This window comes from Helicoverpa armigera, chromosome 3 (genome assembly GCF_030705265.1).
Source record: "Helicoverpa armigera isolate CAAS_96S chromosome 3, ASM3070526v1, whole genome shotgun sequence".
Lineage (NCBI taxonomy): Eukaryota > Metazoa > Arthropoda > Insecta > Lepidoptera > Noctuidae > Helicoverpa > Helicoverpa armigera.
The window spans coordinates 13,699,366-13,726,741 of record NC_087122.1 but is presented as its reverse complement, the minus strand read 5'-3'; the positions used below and the strand labels follow the sequence as shown (position 1 = coordinate 13,726,741).

Sequence of the window (27,376 nt, the reverse complement as noted above, 5' to 3'; positions counted from 1 at the left end):
CTTCGCTGTATGGAGTTTGATAGGTTTGGTCGGAGGTGAATGATCCTGATATTGTACGATAACGACTTCATAATCTAGTCTTTGCATGACTTAGATTGCTCGCTATGTACATATTGAGAGACATAATAGTGGGTAAATAATACTTCAGATCTCCTGATTTCTGAATCTGAATAAAGATTTTAAGATTACTGTACTGTAGATTACGTATTTATTCATCAGTTTTGTCAACATTTTAAAGATCCTGTCTCCGTAAAGTATAACTAGTTATTACAGAGCTAGATTAAAATATTCTCGGCATTCAAGACCATTTTAATTCTCGTCAAAATGAAAAATCTCACAGGTCTGCTAATTAACGAGCCGCTGAGCCCGCCAAATGTCTGTTTAAGCCTGTTAATGGTATTTTAACGATTCACCTTGGATTCGGGCCATTAAACTTATTGCCCAGCTATAGGCTGGCGTCTTTAGACCTTTGTACCCCTTGAAACCTGATTGATTCTCGTCATTATTTATTACTAGCTGCGGTTTCATTGATTTCCTAAGACTAGGTCTTATTAATCTACCCGGACTAAAATTTTGAGTATGCCCAGAAGTTGCAGTCTATGAATTGAATATTATTAAGAACCGCGACCATATACGTAAGTTTCTTACATAATCAACAGATTTTTGCGTTTACATTAGAACAAACTCGCAATGTACGTAGCCTTAACTAACAGCTAGAGTCACAAAATTAATACCTACGGATTGCAGTTCCATTACAGCAGTCAATAGTGATTAGGCTCGGTTAGCACAGAGAGCGTTACTAGGAAATGTGCCTGTACTGTCCGTCAATACTCATTACTGGTGCTGAGGTTCGATTCATTTGGATTACCTTCAGCATTGATGTTAGGCAGCAATCCAGATTGAACTTGAATTGTGGAACTGATAGCATTATTGATAGTAGTTTTACTGGCTTTCTGACGAAATAGGAAGGTAGTTGAATAATAGTAGCATTTATTGACTGGTTATCACATCATAGCTGGGTAACAAGATCCCCTTTGATGCAACTAAGTAACAGTCTTTCTTGGTTCCGACTACTTTTGTTATTGAGCTTTTCTTAAACAAAGAGAACGTCGCCTCTTACGATATTAATTAATAACGGAATATTTACAAAACCTCGAATCACTTATCACTTAGCAAACTCAATTTCCCGTCGTCTGTTTGTTCGTACGGCAATTAAACTAATACGACTAGCAAACGAAACTCGTCCAATTTCAAACTTGACGTATCGAAACGTTTGACTTGGTTTATTTGTCTTGTAAACAAGTCCAGGGGATGTATCAATATAATTATGTATTTGTGGGTATCTCCACTAAGCTAACAGGCCCTTTTCGGGGAATCTCTTAAGTACTGTTAAGTAAACCTCACTATTAGTAAGTATTTAATATGCTAACTTGTTTTGCTTTATGTAGCTCGATTAATTAATCTTTACACCACGTCTTTAGCCTTTAATCCTTCAGATACAAGCAAAATATTTTGCCGCATCGCTAACAATCTGAATTAATTAATAATAATTCGCAAATGATGATCACAGTCCTGATAAATAGTATGTATTGTATATGTATGTAAAAAACGTTACGAAAGATGATCACGTCCGGATGTGTGTAATTAGCCATTGATGATCGATGATAATTAAGTAGGCTTTATATTAAAACAAAAGTTCAAACCTGCTGAGCATCCCTTTGTCCGAAGTGTCCGATGTAATTAGGGAACACGGTGAAGTTGTATGGTATCCTGTGCTGCTGGCAGAAGTTCACGATGACTGGCAGACAGACCCCGGGCGCCGGGTTCCTCGCGCCGGGCGGGTCGGTGGGCGCAGGCCACGTTACTACTGTTGATCGGTTCACTACTTGTGATACGTACTGCGGACAAGGAGGTAGGTTTAATAGCTAAAACATATAATCGAAAAGGAGATATTAGCGAGATATTTTTGAGTCGAACATAAATGTGAGATTAACCACAAGTACACGCAAAACTTACAGAAACACAAAGGCGCATACAAACTTTAATTCCCACACAAAGCTGAAACTTTCAAGAAACTACCTTCTTAAGAAAATCTTTTACACTGGGAGCCAAAAAACAATATGTATCCACAAGAACGCGTCGCGCACAATGTGCCTATTGTGATAATTCGCACAAAACAGACAAAGCACCAGGTAAGACGGAATTGTTGGCTACCGCCTGAGCGCGACTTTGAGCAACGACCACAATAATAATTGTTTTGTTAGCTGAGCTTTACCTTTCCAACGTTTTTGAGGCTGGAATGGCTTTCAGCTGAACACAAGCGGTTCAGTAATTGAGTTGCTTCTTTTTGTTGATTTTTTCAGTAAGGAGTGGCGTGCTCCATAGTGAGAAAATATTCAAAGTTTGTTTGAACGAGTTGAAGCCAGGGGAAATAAAAGCAAAAGTTACGTTGGCACGGTATGTTCCGAATTTATAAAAGTTTACACATTGTCATGAATAGTATTAGGGCTGATAGAGCTTAAAGATATAAAAGGGCCATTCTATTTATGGAATTGTGGTTTTTGACATCAATTACTATACAAAAACAACTAAAACGAGCGGTTTTTAACTTTAATAAAAGGTATGTAGGGACTGACTAAATAAAATTATAAAATTAGAGTTATTTTACACTGAGTATAAAAATAAAACCAAGCTGTTTTTTGACCCTAATTACACTAGGACACGCACAATACCAGTTGTTTAATTTTCACTAAACCCCTTCCTACTTTTATAATTTTGCTTGTTAGAAATATAACGAATCAACGTAAACACCGAAAAATGTGCACTTTCAGAGCAGCCTATCTTTCTTTCCGTCGCTCTCGGACCATATACACATTACACAAAACCCTATACTTATTGTTCCTCCATTCCACGAAGGTGGTGGTTCCTCACCTGTACTGCCGGGTTAGCTCTGAAGTAGGCGAACAACGCGCCGGTGATGGCGAGGAGTGCCACTGCATTCAGTGCCAGCTGCATCAGTCTGAACTTGTGAGGGTTCGGGTCTGTGCTGGCGCCGCGCATGTCTCGGAGCATCTGGTTGAAATATAAACCATATGAGTACCTAAGGGTTTTGCGATTCATGAAGAAAATATATTAGAAAAATAAGTAGGTGTGCAAACTATCTGGGTGATATAGAAACCTAAGCAAGTTTGCATGAGACAGTTATATCTTTCCAGCTTACAGTTATTTTATAATATCTTTAAACGTTTGAGTGGAACTTCTAGACTACCTATAGAATAAATTTTCACACCATAAAATTATGTATTACAATTCATAGGACAGACAACTGCAGCCGCCTAAGAAAAACTCCCATCATGGAAATATGGAAACTATTAAACTTTGTAGCGCGCAACCGATACTGTTATAATCTTTCCTAACTGTACTTGGCCGATTAAGTTAAAGCCTGCAAGTCCTGCGCACTAAGCCGATTGCTTCCCTGCAGCCGACTGGAGCCGACAGATGCCGAATGGTTCCGAATGGTCCCGATTGTAGGTAGCTGCCAACAAAAGGCTTCGGGCATAGCTTTCAAATTGTTAAGCAGAACTTTGGGTAAGCTGATGTACTCTATGTTAGCTTTGGAAGTAACCAAGTGAAGGTGCAGAAATATACTTTCTTGCTGTCTAAGTAATTTTCATTTTCTGAGTGATTTCTCGGTAAAACAGACCAACTCCATCTCGAGTGTACCTCAGGTTGCAACTATTTGACTGAAAGAACCCCATGCTTTGCTTGCTGAAACCATAGCTATTTCTATCTATTAAAGTCACCTATAAAAGAATTAGTTATAACAATGGAATAGTTACATAAAACTACAACTGCAAACAGAATAATGTTCTATCTTTATTCACAAAATATGTACATTAACTGAAAAAAAATAAAAATAAACTTATATACCTATATACTGCAAACAGTAGTTATTCATAACTGGTTACCGTTTTGGGCAAAAAGGATTTATCTGTAGTTGCAGTAACATCATGAATGGCGCTGAGCGTACTACGATTGTTTCATATTGAATACGAGCCCGCTTTGTGGACTCGACACAGATATAATTGTTACGTCGACTCTATTCACAATGCTCACATTTCAAATAACTCCTTGTTTCCAGGTTTTGATACGGAATTAAGGTACGTTTGCGAACAATGAAGGCTTAACTTTGATTGTTTGGATGTCTTCTTCGGGATTACCTTTGGATAAACAAGAGTTTTGTCACCTGTACTGGGTTTCCGATTAGTAATGATATATTTCTATCAAGCTTTGTCTCTTGCAAGAATATGGAAAGGTGGAAAAGTTCTTTTTTTAAATAATGTTTATATGGCTAACATCATTAAGGTAATTATGTACCTATATGTTTTTATGTATATGTATAAAAATTAAAATATTTTTATCCCTATTTCACTATCCTGGATTTTGTGTAAAACTGATACCTATCGTGTAATGCCATCCCTGAATGGGTCCGTACGGGACATTAGCATGCTAAACACATTCGACAGAGTGACCTACATACGTCAGGTCGGCTGCACCTGATCAACGCGTACTAGATTGTGTACAAGCTCCCCTCAGCGATAGGTCTTAGCCTGATTGAATGGGACACGTTACTTAGGTACAAGTGAATTCAAAGTACGTATTATGTGTATACGTAATTTAATTTTACCAAAGTAAAACTTTGAACTCGCCTTACTCTCAGTGTACCAAAAAAGTCAAGACTTGTATAATATAAAGAGATACCTCTTATTAACTCCAAAACAAATATAAATACAAACAGATCCAGCCCGCTGAAAGAAACGACGAACCAACAAAACTCTTTCGCAATACAATACAGAATTACTCCCCCAAGTTATACGGAGAACGGGGCGCAATCTTGACTCATGTAAACAGTAATATGTGGCCGGGACTGTACACTCCTTCCTACATCTCGTACGGGCGGGCGTACACCCTCCCGCGCAGATACGTATGTGGCGAACGCTGATTAGAAACTTCGAGATTGTGTGTGGAAAACTTAAAAGGACGGACTTTAAGATTTTATTAAGAGTTTATGAGAAGTTTTACTTGCTTGTGTGGGAGCAAGACTTCATCAAGAGTTCTTTTGAGCAAATATTTGCAAGTTTTTGTGAATCCTCGTTATTTGTCAGATGTACCGTCAGAGAATTTTTAACTGAGCGTTATTGTAGCTATATAACGATTTACCAAAACTACTTATATCTTAATGCTATGTACAAAACTTTAAGTAAAACCTAACTATCTACTCCGATATATTGCAAATGTCTCTTCATCTGTCAGTCAAAATGCACTTTTATTTTACCATTTAGGAACTGTGCCTTTAAATGATCAAGTAGGTACTAAAGCGAAACGATAACCAGAACCATAGCAAATAGTTAGTATTTTAATAACAAATGTTCCAAGGTAGCAGCGGTTGATTTTCCAATAACAATCCATCTCCGTCAGGCGGGCGAACCTCTGGGCATCGCAATCAGTTTCTCGATTTATTTGATATAATCTTATAATCTCAGGATTAGGACTCTACAGCCTCCCAGTGATTGGAAATCGATTTTACTTCCATAGAACTAGTTTATGTTTTGCCGGTCAAAATATTCAAATACTTTGAGGATGAGTACAGAACCCGGAATAAATTAAAAAGAACATCAATCTGGGAGAGAAAGCATCTATATGATGTGTTTATTTAAAAGAAGATTTGCTCGTAAACAACATATTGATGTTGCTATGTTACTTTATAATCTCTTGCTGCCTCATTCGATTTCTTGTAGGTATATTCCAAAGTATTTAGTGAGTTACAGAATACCTTCTACATAGGTACTATGCCATCTAAATTCGAAAAACAGAATCTATTTCATTTCAGAACACAATGTGCTGCGAACCTAATCTTGAAATCGAAATTTTTCGATACGATTCCCTAGTAACCGAGAAGCGACTCGATATAGCAAAGTCCGCTTTCGATTGTGAAGTTGTAGGAATAAGCGAGAAACTGATGCGACTTTATAATAAAGAAGAATTCAAGAGGATATATGACCGTACAGCTTTTATTAAAAGGTGAATAACTGTCTTATAATTTATATAAAAGGTTTGTGTTATAAATACTGGTACTATAAGAGGTAACTAAATAGTTTGTAACTCTCGTTTGAACTTTATGTTTAAATCAGTCGGTACAATATTGTTTTCTGCCTCCTGTGGCTTGGACACAAGCAGACCAACTGAAGCTTTTACTGTAAACACAGCAAACGCTTAATGCAGCGCAATATTTTAATTACGACGGCGACGCAGCGCTTGCGAGCGACACTTAATTGTTCAGTGGCCATATGTGTCATACGTTTACTCGAGCAAAAATATACTCTAACGACTTGTATTTACGGCGCTTTATGAAACGCACAGATTTACCAACACTTGCTACAAAAATGTTTCTGTAAACGATGTTTTTGCAACCATTTTCGGACCGTGGAGAGCGGAATGTGAAGTGGAAAATACAAACTGACTGATGGAATTAATTGTCTCTGTGTACTGCAGCAGTTTTAATGTTTAATGTTATGGTGGCACTTAAATAGTTACAGATTAAAAGCCACATTGTTGTTTTAAAAGATGTACTTTTTGTTGATCTCGAACTGTGCCTATAATTATATTATACCTATTGTCATATTTACTCACCCGATGGTGCAATGACATGTTGCTGCCATTTTGAAATCTGACAATAGTCTGTAGCGAGGCCGGCGTCGACATACTCTTGGTGATGGAGCCGTTCCCCGAGTCTCGGTCCTGCTGTTCCTTGAGTAGCAGCCCCCGCGCTATCTTCGCGTTGAGGCTCTTGTTCACATGCTGGTGCGGCAGTAGTGGGGCCTCCATAGTCTTCGTCGTGTATGACGGGGAGGAGGTCTGGCTAAACGAGTCCGAAGACACGTTGGAGTCTTGACGGACGCTGATATTAGACCCCGAACTAGGAGACCGTTTCATAGGCTGGACTGTATTCTGAGGGGGTAACGGCGCGGGAGTAAATGGCGTTGAATCAGGAATTCTCTGAGGAGGTGCTCTTCTGGCGGAAAGGGGCTGTGGATTTCTGTTGCAGTCGAGTCGGGGTTGTGGTTGCACTGGGGCGACTGTTCTTCTGTTGCCGTTGGGGTCTATTTGTGGCGTTGTGGTTGGGGGTCTAGGCGGGGTCGGCGGGGGCACGCGGCGGGGAGGCTGCGGGGAAGAGCGGCGCGGGGGCGCGGGCGGCGGCACTGGCAGAGGCGTGGGCGCGACTGTTGCGGTTGTACGCTGTGGCACGGGCGGCGGCTGTGGCTGGACTGGCTGGATTTGTTGCGGCGGTGGCTGGAGCTGCATAACAAAAAACATAAGCTTACCATTTAGATGTTCACTGAAAACTTGATAGTAGAATACAAGCACACGGCAAGTGATCAGGTACCTTCATAATAGGCCTTGGCGGTGCGATTCTGGAAGGTGGGCAGTAGGGCAGCGCGTCGGACGGGCAGTACACGAAGCCCGCGGGCCGCTGCGGCTGCGCGGGCGCACAGGCCGCCGTGGAGTGTCGCCGCGGCGTGCCGGCGCTCGGTCGGAGCAGTTCTAAAAGTTTCTCGCCTGGAGTCGCTGCCAGGCTGCCGGCACGACCACACCTGAGGACAATGTCATTATTAAATCTATTATCAATTTGATCATTCTTTTCAAATAATTTTCATCACATTATGCCATCATCAAACACATTTTTACCACTTCCTATCCTTGCAGTACAATCACCTTTTTGTAAAATGTCTGCCGGTCTCATACGGCAAAACCAGGCATTTGAACGGTGCGAACAGTCGGGCAGAATTGAACGAAATGGAAGCTTTAAAACCTATACACAGGAATGCCATCAGCGACAGTATCGTCGGACGCCATCAGGCGGTGCTGAATAGAATTCATTGCAATTGTTACATCTAACCATTTGACGTCGCACGAGTATTGATTCAGCGGGAACCGTTAACGACTGTATCGCCGAATCTATGCTGATACTGCTGAGTGAAGGTATGGACTCGACTTTGAGAATTCTGAACAGAAGAATAGATAGGTACTCTGGAAAATACCTACCAGCTTTCGTGGTGTTACTTATTGAGGTAAGAGATTTACAATCAATTTTATTAATTTCATTAACTTGATACTTAAGGGGAGACTATCGAAATGGCAACCTAATTTGCGAGCTCTTGAATTAGTTATTTTTTTTGTATTGGAGTTAGTTGCTCTTCTAACATCTGCAAAGTATTAAAAGATCGGGATTGCCTTCAAATTCAGGCCACTCCAGACTACCCACTGAATAAACCCTAAACCGTACAAGCCCAGTGTCCAACCCCCGGACTACCAAAGTCAACAGTGTAAACTCGCACAAACAGCCGGATGGCCGGCACTCGGCCGGTCCGGTCGGCGATTACACGTCCGCCGCTCAATGGATGTAGGCCACTGCAATTCAACCACTCCCGGCTAAGCGGGGTGCGGAATAAATTATATGTGTTCATCTCTCACGTATATGGGAGCTCAACGTTTAGGAATAGGTAGCGGGATTAATTGCTATCCAAAGTGCATTAATACCTTCATGTCTTTTCATGACTGGTTGAGAATGTGGCGTTAAGTTTTTAACCGACTTTCCAAAAAGGAGGAGGATATCAATTCAGATGTTTATATTTTTTTATAACAACAGAACAAGCTTAATATTCCTTTTGGAAGAAGTAGGCGTGTCAGTGTTGCGCATTTTGTCTGTTGCAATTAATTGTCCATCAGCTACTTCAATTCAAGTGGAAAGCACATTTTCAGTAATGCACACTCAATCCTACAACCCAACTATCATCACAACGAACACACAGTCATTGTATTACCAGCTCACTGTCCGTCACACGCCATGCATCAGACGGACGGGAACTGCGTGACGTCACCCGGTGATCATAGTTCCGGTTAATGAACGTCGCGAGCCGGACACTGCCGGTGGAGTGGACGCCACTGTCAGTGGGTGTGTGCCTGAATAATGTAATGGACAGGTGGGATGTAAGGCTGCTGTAATGAGCATCTGCATTATAAATACCTAGTCTGTAGTGTATTGCAGTTTTTATGCCATTGGCTTTTGTATGGGATTTTGTGTGCATTTCCAATTGCATCTTGTATGTAAAGAAAGTGTGTGTATTTTTGGATTGCACCTTCGACATGCTTAAAATTAGATACATACATACAGGTACCTATGTATCTGAATACCACCGCTCATAAGGAAATCAGTCTCAGTATTTGTTTCCACAGCCAGGTATAAATAAATATTGATTTTACACTAAACTTTGTATTTATCTAAAGTTAGTGAACAAATAAATCAACAGCCGACAGTTCAGGCGCAAAATCGTTAATTTGTTAAATACCGACACAGCTCCTTGCGTAGAACTTGCTAGAATATACTAACACTTTAACTCTCAAAGCTAATGATAAACACTTACTAATTGGTTAAGCACTATGTCGCTTCACGTGTTCTATTGTTGAAGAATCTTTAGTGAGTAGATAATATTTGGTTCCCAAAGGTAATGGAAAACTTATTGATACTAGCTTTGACTGTAACTTCATGTCGTAATCCATTTTATTGTGGTACATGCAACTTAGATTTCAACCCATAGACGTAAAAAGTACCACGGCAAGTACCAATCTACCTGCAATTGTCCCCATACCATCTACGAAAGAATTCCTATTCAAAGCATTTGTTTACATTGTAAAACCACAACAAAAACCACATAGAAATCCGGTGAAAACTCGAGAAGGTTCTGTTCCAGCCATTAAGGGGGTAAATGGAGCGAGTAATGGGGGCTGCTGATTACATGCCTGTAATGAATCGAATGCCGCCGCTTTGATTTCACCGCCGGCCGGCAAGCGCTTCGATTTAATCAATTTTGTTGGTTTTACAGCGGATTTGTAAGTTGTTTTTTTAGATTGGTTGGGATGTGACATTCTATCTGCGTTTAAGCTCTGTGCACACCGAACTTTTTAAGAAGAAACCACCAATGCAATATTCTTGCCTACATAGAATTAGAATGTTAGTAATGTAGTAACTTTCAATGTCTATTAAAAATTATACCCTGACTAGGTAAATAAATAAGACTGTTGTAAATAAATTTTGAAACAGATACAAAATATGTAGCTTAATAATGTAATTTTCCTTTCTACAGCAATTGAACCCATCACCCCGTTAGCATCTGGAAATACTACTACAATATATCAAGACAGTTGTGAACTCAGCCGGCCTAACAGGCCTAATTCCCTTCCCTTTGTCTGACAGGATATTAATCTAAACAGCGTCACCGGTTGTGACGTCACGCCGATGATGATAAGCAACGATGACGTAAACTCTGCGAGGAGGAAGATGGGTAGTACTTAGGCGGATCTCACAATGTCTCCACAGCTAAGAGAGAGTCGAGATGTCGTCAGTGTGTTGAGTGTGTTCCACTGCTCGTGTTTTAAATACAAAGCAAAGTAAGTGGGTACTATAAAAACAGTAGCACGGGAGTTGGCGCGTGGATGTATGTAATCACCCCTATAATGGGAATGCGTTAAATGGTTTTGTGTTGTCATTCATTATTGTTAAGTAACCCATAACTACTCAATATGACAGTTCATGTAGGCTAGAAGGTACAATGTAAACTTCCAATAAAGTATGATTTTTTTAACACCAATCAAGAATTCCACTAGCGCACTACGAAGTTTCACCGCTCCTGAAGTGGAACAATTAAGAAAATTAAATTTGCCTGTACCAGAAGACGGAGACATGAGGGGGGGCTCCCCCCCCTCGTTGGCAAACTTAACGCTCGCAAATTGGTGTGATTAATCGTGTTCCCACAGAAACATGTTACGGAGGACGTTTCGGCGATGTCGCGACTATCCGATGATAAAATAAATAATTGTAATGTTTTTGAACGAATACGAATAGAAACGAATGGAACGCTTCGTGGATTTTTTTTTAAGCGTGAAGAAAATGGGTATTGGTAGTTTTTGTAGTGACTACTTAATACCAAAAAGGTCTGCTCTTTGTATCATGAACTATGCAGTTAAGTTTGAAAAAAACTTAAAAAAGATATTTGTATGAGAGGCAAATGCCCTTTTAGACTATGAATCAATATTATTTCTATAACATATTATGTTACAACCCTGTATATCCCTGTGTATCCTGCACTCGGAAACATTGCTTCCGTATAAACCAAACTTGATTATTGTTTACCCATAATCATTGTATTTCACAACCCTCTCTCCGAGCTGGGGTAAAAATATGCACAAACATCGCGCCTCGCAGATTGCCGGTATCATACACACCATAGTTTATATTCCTAAGTTAAAATCACCGCGTAACTTGCTAGTAAGGCTTATGTAAATTTAATATCAACAAATATTCTTGTAAATGACTTGGAGCGCTTCCAACTGCCTCTAATGGAATGAGCACGTACCTTCCGGAAAATGCCGAGCGTTTTTGAGACTTTTCAAAATTTGTTTGTGATTAGGTACTTGAAGTTTTGAATTTGGTTATCGTGAACGAGTGTTTCTTTAGATTTTATTTACCTTGTTTTGTGGTGATTTTCTTGGCATTTAAAATTTTTACTTGCGATAAGTAGTAGGAGGTTGCCCGGGTAACTGGGTTGAGGAGGTCAGATAGGCAGTTGTTCCTTGTAAAACACTGGTATTTAGCTGAATCCGGGTAGACTGGTAGCCGACCTCAACATAGTTGGGAGTAGGTTGTCGTTTGCTATACAGGCCAGTATTAAGTTTTCAATGACTTTAAACGTTTTAACTATCTATTTTGAAACACTCAAAAAGTTGTTCCTGTATACATACAAAAATAAATCCCGTTCAGGTACTCCGAGGCCAATAGATCAAGCCCCCTGGCTTGTGACGTCACTAAATGGGGGATATTTGTCACATATGTATACAAAGGAGTTGTGATTAATTGCTGTTCAGAGGTTATGTTAGAATTGTTAATACCTGCGGGGGTGAATACTTGGCGTGGGATGTTACAAAAACGGCAAGCTATTTAAATCTGTCTTATGTCGTATCTCTGTAACTGTAAGTAAAAAATAAAGCAATTGAACCACTAATTGAATTAATTGAAACGGATGCAAGCGAGTGAAACAGCTTGTAAAACGTAAATTGTATAATAATGTAATCAATTATTACAGAGTTATTTTCCAAAATAATTGTTGGTTGCGGTTTAACGCAGATCAACTTGAAGTTTTAAATACATAATACAATATGTCATTTGGAAAACATGTATACATATATTTCAGTTTGGCACAAATAACATAAACTGAAATAAATTCAATTATAAAACTGTAGGAAATTTTAACACGTCGGTGTCCAATTTATTTTTGCGATATATTGTCAATAATGCAACAGTTGAGCAGGGATAAATATCCAACATTTCATTTTATGCGAATCCAGGCCATTGTGAAGTAACTATTTGAGGACTATATTCATTATTGAAAGAATTTTCATAACACATTCATGTTCTCGTATAAAAAGTGATCAATAAATAGGTATAGTTTTTTATACTTGTTTCAGAGAAAACACCTTAGTATGTAAACTGTACTGCTTTGTTCTACTAATAGATAGATAACATAAACATAAGTTGCAGACCATTTATAATATCGACTATTTAAGTGATACCAACACGGAACACGCTTGGCAACAAACTCCCACACTAACCGTAACCACAATGAAATAGTTATCACAAACTTGATCAGTAAAATGTTTTAACTGTCGGAACTGATTACACTATGAATTACGTTGATTTGCCTATCGACTTTCAATTTAAACTTCCCTAACAGACAAATCAGAAAGTTTGTTATCAATCTTGGATTTCTCGAAAAAACTTGGGAAAAACCAATCTCTATGAGTTTTGCGGGAACTCTGACAGAATTATAAGTTCCTATTACGAGGTCAATATACTTTCGATTTAAGCTAATGTATTGGGAGACTTTTCTTGATATATTGCGAGATATACCTATAAGATTAAAAGATAGTATATTTAATCAATTTTTGTTTTATTCGATGCAGATATTCTTATGTTTAAATCGTATTATATGTCTATTGAGCAAATGCTTGCCACATTTTGGCTAACAACAATTTCATACTAGTACTATTAACTGAATAGCGTACAACTTTAACCGCATAGCGTTGCTGCTCACTTCAGCTGCAGTCAGTCACTCAACAAATAACTACTGGAGAGTAAAATACAACTATAATAGTTCAACACAAATTGTACATTTCAGTTGCAGATTTAAAATGCATAATTGTTTAATTTTGTTTAAGTAGCCGCACATAAATATACCTACCTCATCTGTTATGATGCACCTAGGTTCCAGTGTTTTACACGGAGCGACTGCCTATCTGACCTCTTCAACTCAGTTACCCGGGCAACCCGGGCGGGTTGTCTGATTTACTAGCTTCTGACTTAAAACTTTTTTATATCACTACGCCGTAGTAGCCGTAGCTACATTGACTACGCCGTAGCAACAACAGCCACAAAATTGCGTAGTACAATGTATAGAATACTTAGAATTTACCTGTGTGCAACCAAAGTTAATTAAAAGCTTAGAGCTTTGTTTGAGCTATAAACTGTCCGGTGAGGGTTTCCATCTAAGTTGTGATGAGAGGTGCCAGGTGGAACGGATTATACGCTGAGATGTCAACGCCCGTGGGGACCATTGTGATTTTAGTGGTAACAAACTTAGTATTGGTTTGCAAAAGTGAAGTTTTTGAATAACAAGTGGAAGATTTATTGCAATAATACTTTTATATTTTTGAGTAAGAATGTCCCTATCATTCATTTAATTCGAGATTATTTTTCATACACATTATATTATTTGTTATTTTTTTGATAAATTTTAATTTGTTTTATTGTACACTATATTCACAAACTACTTTACTAAAAATAAAATACAATACTAAATATAAATTATATAGTGTTAACTTTATTTTCATTAATTCAAGCTGCAGTTGAATATACTACCGTAGTTTTGTTATTATAATCATCTTTCTACTAGGACATTCCCACAAAAATAGTGTCTTTGAATTACACAAAAACATTGATTCGTCATCGGTAAATATAAATGAGTTAACCAATCAGTGTAGACGCACACGGAACCTTTTCACCCGATCGTCAGTTGTTGATAAAACAACCAAATATTTTGTATTTTGTTTACTTTTAATTATGAATGGGAAGCGAATGCAGGCTGTCCACACAATGTTTATTTTTGTTTTATAGCTTTTGTTCCAATGTAGTGCGTGGCGGGGAAATTGAATGATAAAACTGAGAGCGTTATTACGTGATAGCAACTTTTTCAGGAAATGGTTTATGTACTGTATTTCTGGAACTATACGACCTCTTGCTTAAAATAACAATGTTACTGTTTATTTATTTGTTTTGTTTTTGGTGAGTGGGTTAGTTTCACATTTTCAAAATTACCTTAGTTTACTTCATCACTTATTACCTACCACTTTTCACACAATAAGTCAATAATGCAATTGAAAAGAAAACAATGACACAAAAACTTGTGAAAATTTAATACTAAAGATATCACACATCATTAAAACCAAAACCCTCCGTCTTCAGTTGAAAAACATCGTAAAATATTATCAATTGTTCTTGTCGTAAATCAGTTTCGATACAAAGTAAAACCTACTCGTATGTTTTATATTCTTCTCATAAACTGTTACAATGTGTATTTTATTTGTTGATTTACAGAATTCTGTCGATAGGTCACTGACCTGCAACGGTTAGTACTTGTAAGAAAAATGGGATACGAATGTATCCAGCAGTATGCTTTAATATTTTGTTCACGGCGGTTGAGTGTTGCTATTGGTCTATTTCGTACAGCGAATGGATTTATGTACCACGATTTGTAACTAGGTTATATTTTTCACACAGGTTCCAAGAAAATTCCGAAAACTACCGGAAACTACTTTACGCACTCGGATAAACGCTACAGCATGCCTCAATAAATTAGCTACCTGATACTGAAACATATTTTTTTCAAATCAAAATTATCCTGAGCTTTAAGCATCGAAGTAAACAAACTTCAGCTTCATAATATTGGTATACCTACATTTGTTTTATCGAAGAAAGAAAACGTCTTATAGATTTGTTTAAATTTTGTTGTAAAATTTGGCCAAAGTAAGAAAATGCCACAATATTCTTATCGGGTTTCCCTGTGGAGTAATAATAAGGCACGTTTCTGCGTCGGACAGTCCGTTCTGCTGGAAACTTGGCAAAGTCTTGCTATATTAGTTTGCTCGGCAAACGATGATGCAACTGTTGCAATCGACTTCATAGTTTCACTTTATCAGTCGCGTTGGGAAATGTTCTGGCTTCATGAATTTTTGTTGCCATGTTTGTAAAAGGCGAGGATGTTAGGATAACTAGTAGAATCATATTATGTTTTTAGCTTATGAACATTTTTCATTAACCCGTTGAAAGTCGGACCGCAGATATACGCGAGACATGCCTACAATAACATAAAAAAATATGAAAAAAAAGAATGCCTACATAATGTACCTAGTAGGGATTATATACAAATTAAATATTGTCTAAAATTCCTCAAAATATTCAAAATAAAACGATACATAAGTTAAACAACACCAATAAAACATAAAGTTTTCAACAAATCCGTTTAATTAAAACACAAGACTAAAGTTTCCTCAATAAGAACGTCCCGCGGCGTTGCGCGGCCGTTGCGTTGGCGTGGCGTTGCCGTGGCGTGTCGGAGCTACAAGATCTGTAACTAGATTACAGAAGTTTTAACTCTCTGTAACCTTTGTTCGATGACCTACAGTTCAAACTGATAAATAAATATGATACAACTATATTACCCATTCGTAATATTATGATGAAGGGATAAAACAACATTAAAATGCTCTTACTTATACGTAGTGTTGTTTAGGAAGAGATAATAATCGTATAAGTAGAGAGAAGTTATTGTTTATTGGATAACTTTGTTATTGTAGTATGTATTCCGAAAACCACTATACTGCTGTTTATTTTTATTGCTAACTGATATTTACACTACCTCCAATATATTGTGATTCGCTGAAGTCTTAAAGAATTTAATATTTTATTACCTTATGGTTAGAACATAGCACAAAAGGTAAAGGCACCCAGTAAAAACTAATGCGTATATAAGATTAACCTTTTTATATAGATAAAAAAGTATGGCTAATGGCTATCATAATGCTTTAAAGAATAATATTTCGAATTTCAACACAAGAGCCTTAAGTATCCTTAACTTTGCATAATTGGGCAAGGGTCTCGGTCCATCGCTCCTATATCTATAAAGTACAAGATTTGGTATAGCTGTAGAAGACCCGAAATGTAAATCTATTTATAGGTTCATCTTGATTAAGCTTTATATAATATGGTCTTTTGTATTTCGATCATACACTTCGTCAAGCGTCTATGCAAAACACGGGTCAACTATTCTTTATCGCATAAATTACCAATTAACATTATAAAGCTGAATCGTCAGTTTGCTTGAACTTGCTAAAATGCTTGAGGTATTAGATAGCATGTTTATCGAGGAAAGGCTTTTGGCTACTTGTTATCATCATAGTCACGGGACGTCTATGAAACCGCGAGGAACAGCAAGTAGGTATCGCTGAAAGTTGTGCCTTCATTCCTATAATTATTATAATAGTGTCACAGCCAATAAGGCTTATCTTTTCAAAGCTAGGTTCTTATTTGAAGTCATGTATTCCACTCACCTTCCCTTGACGGAGTCGTCGTCGTCTGCGGAGGCGTCTCCTTGCAGTTGCATGCCACCCTGCGCCCACGTCACCGTCAGCCAATCTGCAGACAAGGCATAGCATCAATACTTAGCCAGGAGTTAACGTACTCAAGAATTAACTTATATGGAAAATCTATTTTTTCCGTCCTCCGTGGAAAACCTGCAAACGCAGAGATTGGCCGACATGAGGTCAGATTGAATGTATCGGTGTGAATTCGCAGTGCATCAGTGATGTTTGCACCAAGGCATGTGGCTCGCAAAACCTTCCTCGCTAAGGTTGCTATAATTCAAATGTATGCTAATTTAGACAATGAATCGCTGCAGTGACAGATAATCGGTAATTTTTATGACAGATTTTTCACAGAGTACTCAATCTTCGTCTGACGTACTATTTACACTGTTTTCAAAACTGAAATATTCAAAAGATACATTGTAAGCCCCTATACATTACAGAGCACAGATTGTGATAAATATCAGACTGAATCCGAAAGTAACATCAATGATGGATTGAACAAACTTCAACTTGATCGATCCCTAGTTTAAGGATTCCTTTTTTCGATATTTTTCTTTGTTATTTTGTTGACAGCTAAAATAAGAAGGGAATATTTTTTTAACATTGTGTAAGTTGTACATGTTGAGATATTATCCGTTTTCTTTCAATATGCCATCGTTGTAATGGAAGTCGCAAATTAAACTTAGTTCGATTCCCAAGTCAATATTTTACATCAAAACTCACGGAAAACATCTCATAATAGTGTGCCATTTTTTTTATTTTAAAGACTTGCTTATCAGATCTATCAACTCAAATAAATACTGATAAGGAAACAAAAAGGTATTAAGAAAAAAAACTGCTTAAAATTGTCTGTAAAGAAAGTTTATTTCAGTGTATAAATCAGTCACACGTAGTTCAATAGGCAGAATTAACGAACTGTTCCTGACACTCCCTTGTTAAGAATATTCGCGTTCAATACTACTTTTTGCAGTACATACATTATAATTATAGAACTTCTTTAGTAATTGCTTAAAACTGATTATTTCAGGAAATTCAGTTAAATATTTCAGATTATAACCGCTGTTCGTTATTTATCTAAAATGTATTTCAGTCTGACACAGTCATTGAAAAATATTTACTCGGAATCAAAAACTGATCCCTATTTCGGATTCGTCCCTGTATTTCAGTGGGCGATCTTTAGAGTAGATTTAAGAACTGAAACCTTGTAAACAACCATTTAAAGGGCTGTTTACAAAGGATGTTTACATGGTTTAAATAAAGATTTACACTCGTAATCGCTTTTACTTTACACTTCAATCAGTTAGATACTTTTATAGACTGTTAGCTTAAACATTATCTAAATCTTGACTGACTGCTGCTTAAATCACTGCTTATTTAAGGCAATATAATTAGGAAATTGAAGATGAAGAACGTCAGCAAAAATCGTTAACAAACCCAACGCAAACTCTGTAATAACACAATTACGTGATTATCAAGCACTACTCTTTTCACAAAGACTAGCAAACATCCTCAAAGAAATCCAGGTTTTACTTAACAAAAAAAATCTCCCACGTCCTACGCGGGAACTGGGGTCCTTTTCAAAAAACCCCCACGCAAGATACGCTTGAGGAATCAAACAAAAAAGTATCGGGGATACTTTGTACCCGATCGGAGATACCCAGATAACTACCCTCCATCGTAATTGAATTAAACACGGCTAATGGGATGAAGGCACTCGATTCACACAAAAGGACTTCCTCTATATTACTGCGAAGATATACCGGATCATTTAATAAAAGGAATTTTAATAAAAGAGGTTTCTAGGTTAAATGGAGCTGTGTAGGTATGCCAGTTCTGAGGGTGTTCAAGTGAACAGTTATAGAGAAAAATGAACCAGTTAGTGGGTTATCTGCACTTAATATAATAAAAAGGAAACATTTTTTTTGTTTGTCTGTAAAGCCTATTAGCTCCTAAACCTATCCTAATAAGCTACACTCTTCCCAAGTAACATAGACTATATTTTATGCCAGTACGGGCAGTAGTTCCCACGGGACGCGAGCAAAACCGCGAGTCAACGACTAATTAATTTTATTTGCATTATTTAAGAACTCTATTATGCTAAAAGCGACCTTGTCATTTTGACGATATACGCAGAATTCACAGAAGTCTACCTTCATAAGAAATCAAAAAGTTTTTATTCAATAAAACCTTCCAAGGTTGTTCTGAAATAATTTTGTTCGGACTCATTTCGCATTTGCTTTACGCCATATTTCATACTTTCAAGGCTACCGAATATAGGATTAAGAAAATAATCCTTATGAAATATTATAGGTACCCAACTGAAATATTTTAAACTTCAAGTAAATAATAAGCCACAAATGATGTATGTGCCAAAGCAAGAACATTATATTTAACAATACTATGTGTTTCCTGATCATAGGAAAATCTGGTTTCAAGAAACCTCTCCAATATAAACGTCTAATAAAATATTAAATAAGTTTCGGTACACCCCCTTCCTGGAATATTTTCGTAAAATTTTAATAAGTAAGGCGGATAATATTAACTTTATTACGGCGACATTTTTCCTCGCGACGCTCTTCGAATATTATGACAAGGAGAAATCTTAAAAATGTAGGAATATTCATTAGAATATTATTTAAAATTATGTCCTTAGAGCGGACTTATTTTGCCCTAGTCTTCTGGACAAATAGCACATTTTATTTTTCATACATTTTCATAAACGTTATTATCAGCTGAATAAGGTCTGTGAATGTAAATGACAATTAAATGATACATTGATTTATTAACTGATAGCTAGCTTATGAAATGGTAGAATATTTTTTGCCTACTTTTTTTTGTCGTACACTTCAGAATTTGTTAAATACAACGCAGCATGTCGCCTTCTTTTAAACTTCTCTCTATCAAGAGCCATCTCTCTGGCAAGCTGTTTTTGATCCATATAATCTTTCACACAAATTATCCTAAGTGTAGAAAATATTTTAAGGGAAAAATGAACTAAGGCTGACTGAATTTTAATTCCCTTACTTAAAAAATCGTTTGTTGACAATTAAATCATGAAAAGAATATAAAAATGCTTTTAAATATTGTTTATTTACCATAAACGCATGACTTCCCAAAACACCTTAAAATCACCAAGTTCCATAAACCTCCTGAAACCTTTTTAAACACCACAATACATTGTTACTCTTTGTTAAATGTTTACAATAAGTGTTGCTTTTGTTTTTCTCTTTGTAATCAACAGAACAATTAAAACGGAATTCTTTGACACGACTTTCATTGTTGTAATAACTTTTGGCTCTATTTTCCGTATAATTAGATTATTTTTTGTAACAAACAGCAAGGTCATTGCTAAAAGTCACTCATTTATTTATTTATTTATTTATTTATTTATTTATACTTCATGCACATTTCGTACAATGGCGGACTTAACGCCTTAGGCGTTTTCTCCCAGTCTACCTTTAGGTGGTGGAGAAATAGCAGTGGTAGGTGCAAGGTTTTTGTTTGGATAGTTAGTTTAAAAGTATACAATATATATATAGATAATAATACATAATATACATACATACATACATATTATAATTGCCAGGAGAGATAAAGAAATATTATAATTGCCAGGAGAGATAAAGAAATAGATTAAAAAAAAAACAATCTACGGTAGCGATTCTGCCAATTTCCTATGGATGTGGTCGCGTAATTTCTTTTTGAATGTATAACGACTGTTAACCATCCTGACTTCCAGAGGTAGCTCATTCCAGAGAAGAATAGATTTAACAAAGAAGGAAGAGTGAATGATATCTGACCGGTGAGCAGGGCAGTGAAGAAGACGATTATTAGAGGAGCGGAGATTTTTGCTATGTTGAGAACATATATATTGGAAGTGAGGAGTTAAATAAGAAGGCGTACAGGGAGAGTGTAGAATAGAGAAAAGAGTAGTTAATGCCCTTATCACACGACGTTGTCTTATCGGTAGCCATTTAAGTTGCGCTCGATAGGCTGACACATGATCGTACTTGCGGAGATTAAAAACGAATCGAATGCAATTGTTGAGAAGCCGGTCAAGTTTATTGAGCAGATCTGCATTCAGGTCATAGTAGCAAACATCACCATAGTCGATTATGGGAAAGATTAAAGTTTGCATAAGCGTCGCCTTCACGTTAACTGGGAGAAAATTTTTCAAGCGATAGAGGAACCGCAGCGTGCTGGTCACTTTCTGACTGACAGCTGCAACCTGTGATTGCCAATTCAGCGTGGAGTCAAGGTGTAGGCCAAGATTTTTCACAGTGCAGCTGTAAGGAATGTTAACCCCGTTAAACACTAACGTTGGTAAACCAAGACCATCAACTTTGCTCATAGCTCTCGAACCCCCAATAATGATGGCTTGACACTTGGTAGGGTTAACCACCACCCCAAACCTATCAGACCAAGTCTTCACCACTTCTAAATCAGCATTAATTTTGTCAATAGTATCAGTCAAGTCAATGGCCTTGGTGTGACGGTAAAGCTGCAAGTCGTCGGCATAAAGATGATACGAACACTGAAGCTCGAGGGTGAGTAGATTTATAAATATCGAGAATAGAAGAGGTGAGAGTATGCCGCCTTGTGGAACGCCAACATTCAATGTACACCAACTTGATGAGCCTTCATCCACCCGAACAGACTGCTGGCGATCCCGAAGATAAGAAGAAAACCAATCTAGAGCTTCAGAAGAGACCATCGAATAGGATAGGATGGATAGTAAGATATCGTGACTGACGGTATTGAACGCATTCGAAAAGTCGACTAGAACCAGCACTGTTAGGTTAGCGTCTTCCGTAGCCCGCCTAATATCGCCAGTCACTTTAAGGAGGGCAGAGGAAGTGCTGTGGCCTGGCCTAAACCCAGATTGTAGCGGGCTAATGAGTTTATTTGCATAAATAAAACGCGCAAATTGTTTATGAGCACAAGCCTCAAGCACTTTGGACAGGAAAGGAAGAATGGAGATTGGACGGAAATGACTGGGGAGAGTGGGGCTGGAAATTTTGGGAAGAGGACGTACGAACGCTTTACGCCAAAGCAACGGGAAAGTTCCAGAGTAGAGGGAATAGTTGACGATGTGGGTGATAACAGGAAGGATCGGGACAAGGATGGAAATAATCATTTGGCGACTGATGTTATCACATCCCATCGCTTTAGACTTAATGGATAGGATAATTCTTCTGATCTCTCCCTCATCGACTGGCTGAAACTTAAAAGGATTAATATCAGGACGCGTTAGACTTGATATAAACTTGAGAGTGTCCTGTTTGGTTAAATAATCCAAATGGGAAGATGTGCTGAATTGATTGTTTAAAGCATCTAAAGTTATAGAACTAGGTACGTCTAAATGTCGCGATTTGCCAATACCCAGAGTCCTTAGGAACTTCCAGATATCAGCAGAAGTCGATGATGAGACATTGCTAAGTATATGGCGGCGTTTAGCGTTGCGTATCATCAGATTACACCGATTCCTAGCACTCATCCAATGTTCGGCCACCTTTACCCAGCCACGATCCTTCCAACAATAAAGGCGTTAACACAACATAATGACAAAAGCATTCTCTAAATATTAACATATACACAAACGCGCCGTCGCCCGTCAGTCCACATAACTCAGCTATGAAAAGGGTTGAGACGGCACAATCGCGTCAGCTCGTACGGATTTACACCATGGAGAACAAAATGACTAGCGGAGGTGCCATGACGGAAAATCTTTTAAGAATGTAACGCGCAAAATGCGGGAATGCAGGGGACGAGGGCCTTTGGAACCCGCAATTTTATTGTAATACCAAAAATCGTTGACAAATGTCTCAAAGAACCCGAACACCTCGTTAGTCCACTCGTAACCACTCGTAACTGATCTTCTTGGATGTGCCCATTGTACGTATCTGACGTAAAAGAAGGCGCTTGAACTAACTGCATGATGGCATCTCCGATCATCTTTCCTTACTCCATGATTTACACACATAAGAAACTTACGTACGTATGTATAGTATGTAAGTAGTGGATGATCGCGGTTCGCAAAAATGCAATAATGTCGGACTATTTGTGTTGACAGCGGTAGTTATGTTCTGGTTGGAGGTAAGTGACATGGGGTTTGGATATTTGCGTTTGTATATCAATTTCAGGTGGATTTGAAGCGAACTCGTATAGGTTTAGTAATGTCTGTTTATATAAACGAGCTGTTTTTATTTGAACTAAGCACATTTCGTTTCGAGGTGCCTAATAACCAATTTCTACTTCGCTTTCTCATTTTTAAATTGTTTAAATCTCGCGTTATTTTCATGAAAACTTTGGCTTCTAGCACTCGGTTAAAGAATCTTGCAGCCTTCCTCTGTCATCCTCCGAGCCTTTTCCCAATCATGTTGGGGTCGGCTTCCAGTCTAAGTCGGTCGGATTCAGCTGAGTACCAGTGCTTTACAAGAAGCGACTGCCTATCTGACCTCCTCAACCCAGTAACCCGGGCAACCCGATACCCCTTGGTTAGACTGGTGTCAGACTTACTGGCTTCTGACTACCCGTAACGACTGCCAAGGATGTTCAATGACAGCCGGGGCCTACAGTTTAACGTGCCATCCGAAACACAGCCAATGGCAGCCTTCCTCTGTAAATATACTATATCACTATCTTACTCTGATTTTTTTATATCGATACTGAGATTAGCGCCTTCAAGTAAACAAATACTTAAAGAATTCCTTCAAATCTATAATACTAACGCTAGATTAAGTTATACTAACACTAGGGTATTGTCTTATCTATGTATTGAATTTGGAATTTTACCCACATAGATACGTCAGCCCCTTCGTTTATTTGACTTTGAATGTTAGCATAGATATGTAGGTGTTTGACTAATTACTTTCCTTGTTTCTATAGTGTAGTACAAGCTACTTGAGTTGCAGTGAGACGATGGCACTTCCAGCCTGCTCCGTGTAGTGCGCAGTTGGCTGGCCGCCAACGAACATAATTATTGTTCTCTTTGACCAACGACGTACTACGGCTTGGTATCTCTTTTCAAGGGTAAGTTGAATATTACAGTAGAACAAATGTATGTAGTGTTCGTAACTTCTGTCTATTTTTCAAGAGATATAATGAATTTTGCCTGAGGTAAAAATCCATGTATGTACTTCGACATTACCGCAGAAACATAGCTTTTGAAATAGACAATGAATAACTTTATCTGTATCTTATGGTAGCGTAACATTTATGGCGTTGCTATGAAGGCTCATAATGGAGGAAGATGAAAGCTATTTATTTTACCCGAGGCTGTGATTTCCTCCCCATTTGAGAGATATGGTGGGATACAGGAATCTAAACAAGTTGCTTAGTAATCATTAAAAAAAATTACACACAACTCTCACGCCCGAATACTGCCATTCGATTTTAAGACAACTTAAACTACGACAGAAATCCTAGTAAGACTTAAACTAAAGTAACGTTTAAGTACTTCTAAGAAAAACTTTCCATAATATTTTTCATACATGTCTCACAAAAAAGTTATCATGTAACTTACACATTACATTGGTGTATCCCCACACATTATATTACAACGTTCTATGAGATTTTCATATCATATTATGCAGAATCCAAACGTCAGACATTTGAGGAGGGTAGATTGAAACGTCTCGGGAGACATTTTCCTTAATAGTTTCTACACTCGCACTTATTTCTTGCGTCTATGGGATTGAGCCAACAAATACTGTTTGGTAAGTAAGTATGTATGTGCCAAATAAATAATTGTATGTAAGTAGGTATAGGATAAACCGTTTATAAGTTTTTCTTTACATATTTGTTATTATTATTTTCTGGGAAATTCTTGACGGATTTTGGATAAGCTTTTGTAATTTGTTATACCTCTATTACTATCGGTTCGGTAAGCATATTATAAATGTAAGTACTTATATACTGGACTATCTATGTAGCAACAGTCATTTCAGTTTATCCTCATAAATTCTCAGAGATAGTAAGTTTTATTGAAAGATTACAGATTCACTAGATACAATAACACTCAATATTTGTTACAGTAAAGTAAATATGATTGAATTTGGATACCATACAAGAACATTATATAAAAAATCCAATATATTACGATATTGAAAGATCGCTAGTAATAAAGTCTTGATAAAGAAGTAAATATGTATTTTGTTATGTAAATGAAGTTATTGTGTTTTTATACTGATATGAAATATTCAGTACATAAAATACAAGAGCATGTAATAACTCGGGAATCGAATCACTTATTACAGAACAGTTGACTATTCACCCAATGCAATGTATACGTAGGTACTGTTACTCATAAGATGTTTCTGTTGCTGGTCAAAAAATATTTGATTGTGGAATTTAAAGTAAAATAAAAAGAATGGCCTTATATTTCACTGTCAGTTCTAAAAATCTTCAAGCATTGTTTAATTACAGAAAACATCCTGATCCGTCATAAAGCTTACCAACAAACTATTAGGCCTACGCTTTCAATTAGAATAGAAAGCAATAAAACTGTTATTCAAAACTCGAACATCTATCTTCAAATTGTACTAAAACGCTGACCTTTAAAATATATAAATTGAAAATTTTCAAATAAGGACCTACACCAAGTTAATTGGCCATAACAATTAACTAAAGAGGTTTAACCTTTTACCTAAGTTACAGAACAAGTTATTTTCAAACTGTTTTCTGTACAGAGTAAATGTGAAGAGATGTTCAAGGATCAAGTTATAGCCTGAACAATTACAAGTAAAGATTAATTACAACTTTAAAATAGTCCAAATTACATCAAACTGGCGAGAAACAAATACTACAAAAGTATTACTTAGTTTGGTGAACAAAAACACTCACAATTATTTGGCAAAGAATACCTAAAGGTGTCAATCAGAAACCATACGTTTGGGTAACTCCCAGAGGCAAACTCCAGCTGCCGGAGATTAGTATGAATTATTATTATTTCTAATTTATATTACGCACATAACTTTATCAAAATATAAAGCAGATTTATCTTCCAAATGAAATATACAGATTGAAATGGTGAGTCCGATTTAAGTATGATTAAATTGGAATACCTTCCTAACATATTAACATAAGGCAGGTATATCTTTTATCCTTTAATTTGATCATGGAACTAATTTAGCAAAGCTGTTAGAACCGAGAGGATATAACGTGGTTGGCAAAGGACCCTACTTTAATCGAATCTGAGCGCCGGCTGATTTATGCAAAGCGATGAGTTATGCTTCTACATATTACCTGAGGGCTAAGGTAACTCTGCGGCCTCTGTCGAGCCTTTGTTAAAGAACAAAGAGATTCGCATAGTTTGTTTTAAGTGCCTATGAAAAATAATTGATTTATGGTAGAGTTTGCTGGATAATGCTATGGAGGATAAAGGACCTATCATAGTTTTGGAAAATATCTTTGGTATGATGGCAGTATTTATAAGGCAATCTAGAAATACCATTTCTCATGGATATCAAGGTCGAAAGAAAAAAATTGCAAAAAACAGCCCAAATAATTGTTACAAAGAACCAGGAAGTAAAAATTTCACAAGAGTTCTCAGAAAAATGTGTTTTCTGTACTCATAGTCGACGTCCAGTTTTAATACAATAACGTAGAGTTAATTCTTTTATGTAAACATTTCATGTCTTCTGCCACCCGCCGCTGACGAGGCCAGGCAGACACCTCATTTGTCAAAATCACTCGACAAATTGGATCCGAGTTATGCGAGAAATTGTTAATTACTTTCACTTGAGTCACGGCTTATTTCCTAATTATTTGAAAAGGTTAACTCTTATACATTATAAAAGGATGCTATTTTATTTTTCTCTATTCATATTCATTTATTTGCATTCCACAATGTGTGTTATGGATGGCTATACAATTAGGGACCCTGTTAGGGCACAGCTCTAAGTTGGTATAAGCAGTAAGATAAATTAGAAATTTTTTAAGTGGGTTTAAACATGGCAAAAGTGGTCGAAATTCCAAGTACCAACAGTAAAGTATCTTAGCACAAATAGCTATATAAACTTGTATTCAAGCTACTGAAGACTTTCAAAGTAAAAGGCTGAATCCATTAGCTTCAAATGAATATTAAGGCGGAGACCAAAGGCTGGATATTCTAATATAAGCCTTATGATGCTAATAAATCTGCCCAGATAGTGTAATAGGGCTGTCAATGAATGGTTACCAGGGCTGTCAATGAATGGTTACCAGACTATATTAAGCGTTATAATGGAAATTATTATTTTATGGTAAATGCCGATAGCAGATCTGAACTGGACTAATGCATTTTGAAATTCATTGTATTGACAACTGTTCATGGGGAGTTTTTTAATCACCGTTTATTCTTTCCAGTCTTAACTCTACAAAGCGTTGAAAGGGCGTTTTTCGAAAAAGAGCTAGTTTAACTAACCTACTTTCAATGAACTGTTTGACTTTGACTTTTGAGGAATAATCTGATCAAAAATTGGACTCTAATGCTACTAATGTAGCATTAGATGTGTAGTCTACTAATCTGCTCGTATAGGTACCTTTCCTTGTTCTATTGTTTATTCGAGTGATGTAAAAAAAA

General features: G+C 37.2%; 1 protein-coding gene across 2 annotated transcripts in view; it reads right to left on the bottom strand.

Annotated features, from left to right (window-relative positions):
- The window catches only part of LOC126053717 (atrial natriuretic peptide-converting enzyme), a 76,963-nt gene that overhangs the window by 21,896 nt on the left and 27,691 nt on the right, over positions 1–27,376 (bottom strand). For both annotated transcript variants that reach the window (XM_064043739.1, XM_064043740.1), the window contains 5 exons: positions 16,777–16,861; positions 7,445–7,652; positions 6,691–7,356; positions 2,932–3,072; positions 1,704–1,898 (listed from right to left, as the gene is read on the bottom strand). In XM_064043739.1, coding sequence (XP_063899809.1) covers positions 1,704–1,898; positions 2,932–3,072; positions 6,691–7,356; positions 7,445–7,652; positions 16,777–16,861 — 1,295 coding nt within the window. The remainder of the gene's footprint in view (positions 1–1,703; positions 1,899–2,931; positions 3,073–6,690; positions 7,357–7,444; positions 7,653–16,776; positions 16,862–27,376) is intronic.